A 13,529-nucleotide genomic window follows, 5' to 3' on the forward strand; every position below is an offset into this window, starting at 1 on the left:
AAAAAGGCGTCATGATAACGGCCGTGGCTAATTACTAAATGATCATGATAACGGCAACGAAAATCACATTATGCTCATGCATTCGGCCGAGACTATGGAAAATGGCATGATGAGATGTGGACGTTATTCCCTGCACAGAACACACAATATTCTGTTTCGAACTAAATTTCTAATACGTGGTTCAGAATACTAACTGTAAAAGTTCATCACATTGAGTTTGGTTAGTCAGACCATCATGAAAATAGAAATGTGTGCACGCATAAAGTGTATCATAATTTGAAAAATCGAACATAAAAGTATAATCAGGATTTATTACTATGAAACGAATGCGAAATGTTCACATTATTTAAACAGAACTCGTGTTTTGCGTGAAAATAGGCTCCAGTGGGGATCGAACCCACGATCTCCTGTTTACTAGACAGGCGCTCTGCCACTGAGCCATGGAGCCGATAAGTTTATTAATACAAACGGCCATTATGAATTTTCAAATATGGATTGAAGATCACTTTACCGAAGTGAGCTATCTTTCTACGCATTTAGAAATCATTACCTGGTGAAAATTTACTAAATGTGTGTAAGGTGATTGTGTTGGAAGACTTCCAGTCACGTGTTTGACCGTTTCTTCGATGCATGAAAATGTCAAATAACAAAATAAAGAAATAAAACAACTAACAAAAATAAAATGTTTTTATTATTGTGTAGTTGACACTAATGATTATTCTTTATATTCATTAACAAACAATTGCTGATTTGCATGTGAAAATTTAGTTACATCTTGAATATTATATAGAAACGAAGAAACAAACGTACGTTAATACAAGTTTACTTAATGGACAGTAATATGGAATATAGGGCTTTATGAAATGCAATGTTATTGTCCCAAATTAAGATGCACAAACTTCACATGTTAATGCAAAATGACACACAGTTGCTTCATCTACTGTTCCACAAAACCCCAATCGTGGGACAGGTCTCTGACATTGGCTAGGAGTAAGAAATTAGGAGTTGAAAATTCTAAACCTTTACAGGGAATCATAAACTAGCCGGCAGTGTATTATGGATTTAGTGACCACCGTGTACAATTAATTCATAAGACACTGCCATTTAGTTTTTGATATCCTATTTAGGTATTCCTTACATCAAATTCCCAATTCTGATTCAATTACACAGACGTCTCTACTGGCAACATTTAAATATGACAGAAATTGTTGATTCATATTAGCCTAAATGACCTGTCAATTCTGATACAGAAATATACCTTAAGCATATGTCCGAAAGCACAACCTAACATGTCGCTGGTCTTACCTATGCCAAACCCGGCTATTACTGGGATTCCCACCAAAAAGGAAAATACCATATCGCTTTTTGTTAACGGAAATATAATCGTATAGCTTGTTGTGAACGGAAACATAAGCATCATATCGCTTTCTTGGCTTGTAAACACCAAACCGAATGTCGAAGGTTTTTACAGGAATACATATTAAATAACGGAAACTCCTGAGACATATCGCATTTAATCCGTAATTCATGATGTAATATAATGCATGCCCAAACTGAAAAAAAAATCACGCAGTTACAAATATACACGACTGAAAGAGATCATTTTAGAAGTGCGTATGAATCCTTTTCATCACCATACTTGTTAGTTAAAGTCCCCGTTCGCGGAGATAATTATGGGCAGAATCGTAAGAAAACGTGTTTTTATTGAGGGTATCACTGTAAATCCGGTTGAAATCGGTTGAATACAAACAGTAAAGCGATTTTTATTTTGGGGTCGAGTACTGTCAAGTTCGAAAACGACCCAATTAATATTCATGATACGACACGTTAATTCAAACCTAAACAAACAATATTGCGGATACGGGCGAATTTAGCGGAGAAGGTAAGAACAAATGCAAATACATCTTTTACAGACAGACACTGAGTTGCAACGCTACGTTTTTGCTAAATCTATGTATTTATCCTCTTTCATATAGTAATAATTGTAAGCGAAAGTTTACTATAGCTATAATTTGCATTACTTGCGACGCTGCAATGATTTTCGCCTATTGCATGTTTTTATGATCATTTATATATTTTTTTATCGAGTCAACACCGATTTTGACCAGGTTTTCGATGTCAACCTCGATAAAAAAATCTCAATTAATTTATGTATAGTTTATTTCCCGCTATACGATTTATATGCAAAACAACGATCTATTCCGCGAAAGGGGACTTAAATTATCTAGTCGCCGCGATTACTCTAATGACTATGACTATAACCTCGGTATATCTCAATACCTTGAGGCGCATAACAGTGTTTTTATGTTCCTCATGAAACACGTGGTTACATAAACATAAAATAAATGTGAGAAAATCATGCAGCCAGGCCAGGACTCGTATCCTGAACACATGCATACATTGCAAATGATCTACCGACTGAGCTATCCGGTCCGCTTACACATTGCCCTTTACCTGGTAAACCAGGGGTCTGGATAAGGGGAGTACAATGGTCTTTACAAGAACATTGTTACTTTAATCCTATGTTGTATTGCTCATTAGAATCGTTACATCCTGACGATTCTAATTAGCATTCACAAGATAGGATTTGGGTAACGATTAAGAAAGTTTGCTTTGGAAATACGCTTCTTATCTAGATCTCTGTAATAAAACATTAACCGCTCCTACTTAACAGACGCAAAAACCGATCTATTCCATTAATTTATGTTTTAAACTTCTCTGTATAAGAATATCGTTCAGGAAAGTGTTTTAAATTATTAAAAAACAGAAAAAATGGACTTACCGCAGTGGTTGTATAATACGCGTTAAAGTCTACCCGAAAAATAAGGGACGTAGGTCGCAAAGACAATCAGCGTGATATTGCACATTTTTGTATATACTAGCAAATGGTTAATTAAATCACAGTTAATTTTTCCATTGTACAAGTTCCATTGGGTTGGATATATTAGTATGTTCTTTCCCTGAAACAAGATAAGAATACCAGTCGCTATAGCGATTAAGGATTAGACACGATCTTTGGATAACGGTAAGTCTATATGTACACCGTTCAAATTACCAATTTTACAGTGCTGAGCAGGGAATAACGTCCACATCTCATCATGCCATTTGTATTGTCTCAGCCGAATGCATGAGCATATTTTATTTTCGTTGCCGTTATCATGACCATCTAAATTAGTCACGCCGTTATCATGAGACGTTTTTCAAAACCCACTCGAATTTAATCGTTGATAAAAATGTTTGTTCATGTGGGATGGTGTAATTTGGAATAACCAAAGAAAAATTATTAAAGATTTTAATAAAATGTTTTTCATATTTATCTTTGGTATAAATCCTGTGTAATTAGAGTTTGACTGAGAGAGTGGTGAATTTTGTTTTATTTGTTACCACATTGTAACGGATTTCTCGAAAAGTAAGCAGCTAGGAAGGTAGGGATAACGTTCACAAAGTCCTTCTTACTTAGGCTCTTAAAGAACACCTTAAAACCTGCTCAATCTAATTCGTTAAATGTAAAGAATATGGAAATACTTACACTCCGCTTTCCACCGACATGTATACAGTATCTCAGCCTTCGCATGATCCACAGTCGTCGCTGGAGGCGATTGAACGGTGTGCACATGTGCAGTCTTCGCATGATCCACAGTCGTCGCTGGAGGCGATTTAACGGTGTGCACACGTGCAGTCTTCGCATGATCCACAGTCGTCGCTGGAGTCGATTGAACGGTGTGCACATGTGCAGCCTTCGCATGATCCACAGTCGTCGCTGGAGTCGATTGAACGGTGTGCACATGTGCAGCCTTCGCATGATCCACAGTCGTCGCTGGAGTCGATTGAACGGTGTGCACATGTGCAGCCTTCGCATGATCCACAGTCGTCGCTGGAGTCGATTGAACGGTGTGCACATGTGCAGCCTTCGCATGATCCACAGTCGTCGCTGGAGTCGATTGAACGGTGTGCACATGTGTCTAGTGATCCACAGTCGTCGCTGGAGTCGATTGAACGGTGTGCACATGTGTCTAGTGATCCACAGTCGTCGCTGGAGTCGATTGAACGGTGTGCACATGTGCAGCCTACGCATGATCCACAGTCGTCGCTGGAGTCGATTGAACGGTGTACACATGTGTCTAGTGATCCACAGTCGTCGCTGGAGTCGATTGAACGGTGTGCACATGTGCAGCCTTCGCATGATCCACAGTCGTCGCTGGAGTCGATTGAACGGTGTGCACATGTGTCTAGTGATCCACAGTCGTCGCTGGAGGCGATTGAACGGTGTGCACATGTGCAGTCTTCGCATGATCCACAGTCGTCGCTGGAGGCGATTTAACGGTGTGCACACGTGCAGTCTTCGCATGATCCACAGTCGTCGCTGGAGTCGATTGAACGGTGTGCACATGTGCAGCCTTCGCATGATCCACAGTCGTCGCTGGAGTCGATTGAACGGTGTGCACATGTGCAGCCTTCGCATGATCCACAGTCGTCGCTGGAGTCGATTGAACGGTGTGCACATGTGCAGCCTTCGCATGATCCACAGTCGTCGCTGGAGTCGATTGAACGGTGTGCACATGTGGCAGCCTTCGCATGATCCACAGTCGTCGCTGGAGTCGATTGAACGGTGTGCACATGTGTCTAGTGATCCACAGTCGTCGCTGGAGTCGATTGAACGGTGTGCACATGTGTCTAGTGATCCACAGTCGTCGCTGGAGTCGATTGAACGGTGTGCACATGTGCAGCCTTCGCATGATCCACAGTCGTCGCTGGAGTCGATTGAACGGTGTGCACATGTGTCTAGTGATCCACAGTCGTCGCTGGAGTCGATTGAACGGTGTGCACATGTGCAGTCTTCGCATGATCCACAGTCGTCGCTGGAGTCGATTGAACGGTGTGCACATGTGTCTAGTGATTGAAAAAATATTGTTATGACGGTATTAACATATTTTGCACATTATTTCGTAAATATAGTAATCATTCTTTTGTTGTGAGTTTTTTTTATCAATGGTTGTAATTCAACCGAGTTTCATTTGAAGGACATTGTATACATGGTTTTAGTTATGATACAGATGTCTCTTTTTTCACTGGCATCATTTTCCCTATGAAATATATGGAGAACTATATAATAGTTTATCACGATTTTAGACAGTTGTAATCAAATCAAAGTGTGTTTGAAAATAAACTACATACATTTATATTCAAACAATGGTCTTCTTTAAGCTATAATCTTACTAAAATGTATGAATTCGATAAACTAACTAATCACATTTCCGGACGAAACTCTTATTGTATTGTTAACTCCAAACGAGAATATGATTGTTAAAAAGTGATGACAATATTCTGAAGATGTGGAAGAAATCCCGTGTCGAAGTTTTTGAAATGAATTTAATATTTGATTTTTTTAAATGGTTCGAACTCGATCGCAACTTAAAAATAATATTTATTTGAGTAAACGTTTAGGGTTCATATCGTAACCCTGGGACTTTGGAAGATGCGGCCTAGTGGTCACAATTCAAGGGCATAACTTATTACATTATTTATTAATCGTTTAGTCAGAAGGAACTAATTTCTCAATAGTGCTTTTTTCGATTTGTTAGTGAGACAGTTTATAAATATTGACTAGACGATAATTGTTCTAAAGTTTACAAATTACATATAAAAAGAACATTTTACAAATCAAACACATTTTTTTTTGTTCTGTTTTAATTATAATCCTGGTTAGGAGGAATTCTAACAACAAAAGACTAAGTATGTCTTAAGTATTTAGACTAAGTATTAAATAAAAAAATTTTTTTTTATTAATTAATTGATTTAGTAAAAGCCTGTGTTGCAATCAGCCTGTGCTTGTGTCACAATATATAATATTTGGTGTCCGTTAGCCAATCAAAATGCCAAAACCATATTGTTCTAAATGACAAGAAAAGAAACACATTTTTTTTTCTAAAAATTTTTATAATACGAAATACGTCATCTAAGTGGCTCCTCTGTGGTCCGCGCTCGTCATATATATATTGAGAGAGATCATAATGACTAAAAATTTGGTGCTTATTATGGACCAGCAAAGGATATTGTCATCTTCGGATAAAGAAGTAAGTTTGTTATATATTGTTACATTGCTTTTACGTTTAATGTAAGATTCATTTCTTTATAATATTTGTTATTATTAAATATATTTATAAAGAAATTAGCCTGTGTAGTTAGCCAGTGCAGAATATCCTGGCTGTTTAATTGTGAATAAATATAACATATGATTGCATTGGCTCATTCAGGGTTTCATGGTGTCAGTATTGTTCATTTCTTTTTAATATTAGTGCTTGTTTATCATTAAATATATTTATAAAGAAATAAGCCTGTGTAGTTAGCCAGTGCGGAATATCCTGGCTGGTTAATTTTAAATAAATATAACATTGGATTGCATTGGCTCATTCAGGGTTTCATGGTGTACAGTATTGTTTTGTTTTTTTTAAATATTAGTGCTTGTTTATTATTAAATAAAGAAATAAGCCTGTGTAGTTAGCCAGTGCGGGATATCCTGGCTGGTTAATGGTAAATGAATATAACATTTGATTTAATTGGCTCAGTCAAGGATATTAGTGCTTGTTTATTATTAAATTAGCCTGTGTAGTTAGCCAGTGCGGAATATTCTGGCTGCTTAATTGTAAATAAATATAACATGATCGCATTGGCTCATTCAGGGTTTCATGGTGTCGGTATTGTTCATTTCTTTTTAATATTAGTGCTTGTTTATTATTTAATATATTCATAAAGAAATTAGCCTGTGTAGTCAGCCATTGCGGGATACATTGGCTGGTTAATTGTAACTAAATTTAACATTTGATTTCATTGACTCTTTCAAGGTTTATTTTTTTATTTTTTGTTCATATTAGTGTTTGTTTAATGTTAAATTATATATACAGAAATTAGCCTGTGTAGTCAGCCATTGCGGGAAACACTGGCTGGTTAATTGTAACTTAATTTAACATTTGATTTCATTGACTCTTTTAGGGTTTATTATTTAAAAAAAAAATCATATTAGTGTATGTTTAATATTAAATAATATATACAGAAATTAGCCTATGTAGTCAGCCATTGCGGGATACACTGGCTGGTTAATTGTAACTAAATTTAACATTTGATTTCATTGACTCTTTAAGGGTTTATTTTTTTAGTTTTTTTTTCATATTAGTGTTTGATTAATATTAAATAATATATAGAGAAATTAGCCTGTGTAGTCAGCCATTGCGGGAAACACTGGCTGGTTAATTGTAACTAAATTTAACATTTGATTTCATTGACTCTTTCAGGGTTTATTTTTTATTTTTTCATATTAGTGTTTGTTTAATATTAAATAATATATACAGAAATTTGCCTGTGTAGTCAGCCATTGCGGGATACACTGGCTGGTTAATTGTAACTTAATTTAACATTTGATTTCATTGACTCTTTAAGGGTTTATTTTAATTTTGTTCATATTAGTGTTTGTTTAATATTAAATAATATTTACAGAAATTAGCCTGTGTAGTCAGCCATTGCGGGATACACTGGCTGGTTAATTGTAAATAAATATAACATTTGATTTAATTGGCTCATTCAGGGTTTTATGGTTAGCTACATTGTTTAGTAGGTTTCAGTTTAGTATTAGAGTAATTAGCCAGTGTAGTCAGCCAGTGCGGACTGCACAGGCTACCCCGTGACAAAGCTTCACATTACGTTGATGTTCGGGTTACTTTAGAGTATTACAAATTATAATTGCAATAGTATGTTATGTGCATATAAGCGGTTTTAAACTTGTTAAACATAACATTAAAGAGGGTGTATATTGTTTGGCACATGTCGGTCCGTCGATCGGTCTGTCCGTCCACCTAATCCTATAACACTTGTTATATTATATTTTGTTATTACATAACAGCATAACAATGAGCATACTTTTATTTCAGAACCGGTCGCCTAGAGGGAAACAGCCAGCCAAGAGAAAGCAGCCGGCCAAAAAAAAGGCGGACATTAGCACGGAGCTCCAGAACCCGGAGCCCGGAGCCCACGCAAGTGAGTACTCAGTCGTACGAGGTTTTCAACATTGTAGTACGAGAGTACTGCGACATGCTCTTGAATGCATACATTCAGTACTCTGACGACGTTCATGTCGTACCACCAGACACGGAGACGGTACCGGAGCCGCCGGTCCCACGGGCGGAAGGACCGGAGCCACACCCCGGGACATCACGGGAATGCAGACAAAACACACGAGTAAGTTAAGCTCCTGATTGTATTATTTGTATTACATTTATTAACTTTGTATTTAAATTAAAACGGAATTGTTTATGTATATATACACACAAATAAAACAAATATACATTTTTTTTTATAATACACGTGTTACATTTTTTTTAACAGTTGTATGCATTGCCGACGGCGGAACAGTGGGTGGAGTCGGCGGAGGCAGAGGGGATTCGTCCCATCCCTCAGGGAGTCTACATCGTTAGTCAATTGCCTGATTTAATTACTTGTATTATACTTCTTAAATGGTTTCAATATTGACAAAGAAGTGTTGCTCAGACGGCATGACGGCATATAGATTTTAATAACAATATATACAAAGGTAAATATTCATATATAGATACAAAAAAAAATCATTAAATGATATTGAATATACACGTGTTTTATTCTTCTTCAACAGTGGAGCGAGCCCGAAGAGGACGACGTCTTCATCCCCGAAGAACCGCCCGCCATGCAGGCCGCAATCATGTAACCCGCATTAAGGTTGTCGAGCTCGTCCAGGTCGTCATCCGCGTCCTCCGGGTCAAGGTCGTCCAGATTGTCACACGCGTCTTCCTCGTCCAGGTCGTCACCCGCGTCCAGGTCGTCTAGATCCCCATCGGACTCAGTCACCAGCCGCCTCCAGGTCGTCCAGTTCGTCAGCCGCGTCCAACGCGTCAAGGTCGTTGTTTAGCTCCGAGTCAACTTCGTCTAGGTCTGCCACGTCAGGCTCCTCATCGGACTATTGTCCGTTCGAAAGTAATTCCTGGTCGGACTCGGACGTAGAAGTGCCGCAGCCGGTCCCTTTGGTGGCTGTCCTACCACCAAGGGCACAGAGGGCACGAAGGGAGAGAGTAACTAAGGCGGAGGAGCTCGCCATCAACATGGCTTACGCAAATGACATTGTTCAGTCGGCCCTATCCGGAAAAACAATAGCCATTGATGTGGTTAGGGCCAAGTATTTGGAGGCGTCCATGGGGCGTTTGAGCCACGAACAGGTGCGGGCGAAGGTTCGCAACATTGCCCGGGCTAGAGCAGCTCGCCTGGCGGCCGCTCTACTTCCGTAGAATATTATTGTGTATTTTTTGATATGTGTTGTTTTATATGTTTCATTTTTCTTGTTTGATTGATTAGGTATAAGTATACCATGATATTATAATTTTGTTTACTTTTTGTTCCATCTACATTGTTTATTATTTTGCTTTTTATTTTCTGTTTAAGATTGTTTGTATTTACATGTATAAGTATAAATTTGTTTCAAGTTTGTTCAAATGAATATGTATTAGTATACATTGTAAGTACTGGTTCAACCCAGGAAAATGCTTGATTATTTGTTTCCTTTTTATACATCATCATTGATTAGTACTGGTTATCAATGTAATGACATGTTATTATACTCTTTTCAGGTCCAGAAGCTCTTTTCAGGTCCAGAAGCGGAATCACCCTGAAACGGCGGTGAATTTATTGAGAGCCGCCTCTGCCACCCCTGCCCCCCTGCCTCGGGTAGTTCAGGGTCAGCGCACACACCCGACGACCAGCGGACAGAGACGTCAACGGCATCCTCGGGCACCACAATGCCGCCGACACGTTTGCCGAGGGTAGTGACGACGAGCACCCGGCCGGCCTCCCCTATCTGACCAGGGATTACTGCCTCAGCCTGGCGCCTCATGCCCGAGTCATGCAAGGCCGGCAAAACTGTAAGTAAAGACCATAAAAGATTTTATAGAAATATACATATACTATGTATTTGTGATACTTACTAAATATATATTCATGAGTTGTAACTAAGCTTGTAGAGAATCTCAAGCTGAAGCATAGAATATCTTTCAATAACATTACGTTTCAGTTCACATCAGTGACGCTCTACATAGAGCACCTTGGCAGCCGGATCGGCGGTGATGCAGGCAAGGCCAAGAGACAGGAGACGGCCATGAATGTCAACAGATTCCTGGCCATTGGCAGGATATATCGAGGGCCAGCCGTTGGATTCGGTTCTCAGCTGGAGAGGACATCTGAATGTTCACGATGATTACTTCCTCAGCGCGGGCCACAGTCCTGGAACGCTCAGATCGGCACTCCTAGCCATCCGACCGTTCCTGAGATGGTGTAAGGATGCGGGCCACGCATCGCAACAGAAGGCAGACGCGGTAAGCTTTAACATAGCATTTTATTGCATTATGAGTATTGATGTATTTACATACATTATGCATTATTCGCATGTACATTTAATAATTATTTAAGGGGTCAAGATATCACAAAACTAGCAGCGGATTACGGTTTAGGGACACACAATCACATTCATGGGGCTATGGTATTGTTTTGTTTTTCGACTTTTCGACACATAACAGTTTATAGTTGTATATATTGCTTTTTCATGCCGAACGCATTCTCCAATGCTGCGATTCAGCGACGAGAAAACAAATCCGAAAGCGCGAAGTAATGCTTCGCGTTCAGGAAAGCAGTACTACCCCGCTGGAACTGCCGCAACACTTTCACGAGAGCCCGTGGGTTCGGCAGACCATTGCGGATTTTGAGGCGTGCCCCGCCGCGGCATACAAAGACGTGCGAGGAATATTGATAGCTATGATTGCCCTACGCATCGCCTCACGGACGGGCGAGTTCGTCCATCTCCAGGTACGTAATATAACAGTGTATTGATAAAAAATACTATATTATGTAAAGGCTTTCGTAGACTATTTCATGTATCGACAAAGGTATGGAAACATTTGCATTTTTCATTGCAGATGAAGCACGTGCATCAGGCCCTCCCGTTTGGAAACAACAACAACAACAACATGTCCATCCGCCTGGAGGTGCATAAAACAGCACTGGCCGGCAAGTTTTCAATCATTACGTCACGTCCGGCTGCTGTAAACAACGTTTTAAAACTCTTACCGTTTAAATTAAGTTTTTAACTTTTTTTAATCGTCTGGTTAAAAAAAAAACATATTTAAATAGTACAAAAACAGAATCTCTGAAAAAAAAGTCGATACAACAATGTAATTTTGTGGATTTCGGACAAAAGTAAAAGACGTAACATGAGTGATATTGTGCCTTTCGCTGGGACAGCGGCACCCGCGGAGTTAAAAAATGTTACGGATGGCGCCGCAGTTGGTGTGGATTACACGCTAAATATGGGGAAGTCACTACAAAAGAAGTTGGATTCCACCGATCAAGAAGATGTGATTGTATACGAGACAGGTGGAGGTTTTCGACTTTTACTAAACACTGGTACTGTATGAACTTTTCAAGATTGCGGCGGATCAGTTTTTCAGCAATAACACTCTTCCGTATAAATGTTGCAAAGTTCCGGTGCACGACAGACAGGGAAATCTTGTTGAAACGCAATACAAGTTAAGTTCTGGTCGACAGGGCATTTATACATTAAACTTGTATCACACAAAAAGTTCGTGTTTAATCAACGGGAAAAACTCTCATCAGTTCACGGAAATTCACCTGCCAGCGATGTTAAAAAACATAGAGGAAAGATTAGTAAATGACGAAACAACAACAACTGATGAAAACAGTGCCTTCAAAAAACTTTTGATGTCAATAAGAAAAATGAATCTAAACTTTCGGAAAATCAAAATGAATCCGATAGCCATGAAGAATTACGTCGTCTCAATGAATCAGTTCAGTCAGTACGAAAAGAAAAGCATGCTCTTCGAATTGATAAAGACACAAATTCGAATATCCATGAGATATTGAATGATTTTATGAAATCCGTTTCAAGTGAAATAAATGAACTCAAAAGTGAAATGCGGGAAGACATACTACAGACCTCAACGCAACTTTCTGAAATAAAAGATATTATATGTGGTTTAAAAAATCAACACACTCTGTGCTGTAGTGACATGAAAAATAAGTTGAAAGATGTTACTTCAAATTCACAATCTGTTAAAACGCAAATGAGGGACGCCCCTGAACGAGGGACTTCTAAAACGATGGCAATCCTTCTCTGAATCAATGAAAACCCAGATGTCTAATATTTTTACGCAACAAAAAGAAACTGAAATATTGCTAAATAAATTGATGGAAACTCCTACTAGATCGTATGATTTATCAAATGATCGTAACAACGTTTCCCGCGACGCAATCATTTGGTGTAGAAATAATGTCGCCCGCTTTGCAAACTTCGCAAAACACGTCGGAACTGACCGGAAGCGGAAACGCACTTACTAATGACTTAGTACATAAACCCAGACTTGAACAAAATAGAACGTTATTAATCGGAGACTCAATTCTTAAAGGTATAAGTAAGCGTGGCCTTCAGAGCAATGTGGACGTACGTAACACTTCCCGGTAAGAAATCGAGAGACATTTACACTCGTCTTTTGACTGACGATATATCAAAATACACAAAAATAGTAATTTATGTCGGAGGTAATGGTGCAGCTTCCGGAACACCACGCAGTGTGTATGAAAAGGATCGCTCAACATTTGAGGCCCTACGTCACCAGTGCACTGTATATTTATGCACTCTCTGTCCGCGAACGGACACGGACATCGGGCCGGTAAATGAAGAAATACAGAAATTGTGCGTGGAAACGGGTGCTGTTCTCATTGACTGCTACCATTCGTTCATTTACGCTGATAAAACCACAATTCGTCCGTTTTACTTCAAAGACGGTATACACCTGTGTCCAAAAGGCTCGAGTAGACTGGTTTCGACAATCAACACGGTAACTCCAATTGTGAAGTCCAAACATACGTCCGCGAGAGAATAAACACACAGAGTCGCCGCTGCACGTTACTCTCGGCCACCATGGACAGGAGCGACATATGGCATAAGAGACCGTTTCCAGACCAACGGTCGCCTGTTTGGTAATAGAAACTTTCAGCTACGTGGACGATGGCCACCGTGCAGACGTTGCGGTTTAGCAAACCACTCGACAGAAGATTGCCTAAATCACAGATTATGGTAGGAAAACACTGACGGACATATCAACTCTGACTTATTTACTCATGAAAACCCATTTCTTAAACTTAACAATATATGTACTGAATGCAACAAAATAATTTGTAACTATGATATTCAACCTGACACTATTTTTGTTTCTAAAAATACATGTACGTTGTATTGTAATTGCAATTATGATTCATACCAGTATCTAAATGTTAGCAAAAACGTAGATTTATCGAAAATGCCTCCTCTCAAAACGAATAATAATTTCAAAGATAAATTGTTGATTCATAAAAACGTTTTTAATTTCAGCAAACAAGGTATTCATGTAGCAAGTTTGAATATTCAACACTTTCTTCCAAAATTAGATGAACTCAAACTTATAATG

General features: G+C 38.9%; 1 protein-coding gene and 1 non-coding gene across 2 annotated transcripts; one reads left to right on the forward strand and one right to left on the reverse strand.

The window, feature by feature from the left end:
• Positions 1 to 376: 376 nt before the first annotated feature.
• Positions 377 to 448, reverse strand: Trnat-agu (transfer RNA threonine (anticodon AGU)). Its single transcript has one exon. It is a non-coding gene; the product is annotated as a tRNA-Thr (tRNA).
• Positions 449 to 6,037: 5,589 nt separating this feature from the next.
• Positions 6,038 to 9,408, forward strand: LOC127874050 (uncharacterized). Its single transcript, XM_052418163.1, has 4 exons — positions 6,038 to 6,074; positions 7,923 to 8,229; positions 8,377 to 8,460; positions 8,660 to 9,408. The coding sequence occupies exons 2-4, from the start codon at positions 8,083 to 8,085 to the stop codon at positions 8,729 to 8,731; spliced, it is 303 nt and encodes a 100-aa protein (XP_052274123.1). The 5' UTR covers positions 6,038 to 6,074; positions 7,923 to 8,082; the 3' UTR covers positions 8,732 to 9,408.
• The last annotated feature ends 4,121 nt before the right edge of the window (positions 9,409 to 13,529 follow it).

Source organism: Dreissena polymorpha, chromosome 3 (assembly GCF_020536995.1).
Source record: "Dreissena polymorpha isolate Duluth1 chromosome 3, UMN_Dpol_1.0, whole genome shotgun sequence".
NCBI classification, from domain to species: Eukaryota; Metazoa; Mollusca; class Bivalvia; order Myida; family Dreissenidae; genus Dreissena; species Dreissena polymorpha.

Bases quoted from the DNA above. Each gene is read 5' to 3' on its own strand.
- LOC127874050 (XM_052418163.1), top strand. From the start codon at position 8,083: ATGCTCTTGAATGCATACATTCAGTACTCTGACGACGTTCATGTCGTA. The intron at 8,230-8,376 runs GTAAGTTAAGCT...TTTTTTTAACAG, and splicing joins AATGCAGACAAAACACACGA to TTGTATGCATTGCCGACGGC. The intron at 8,461-8,659 runs GTTAGTCAATTG...CTTCTTCAACAG, and splicing joins TCCCTCAGGGAGTCTACATC to TGGAGCGAGCCCGAAGAGGA.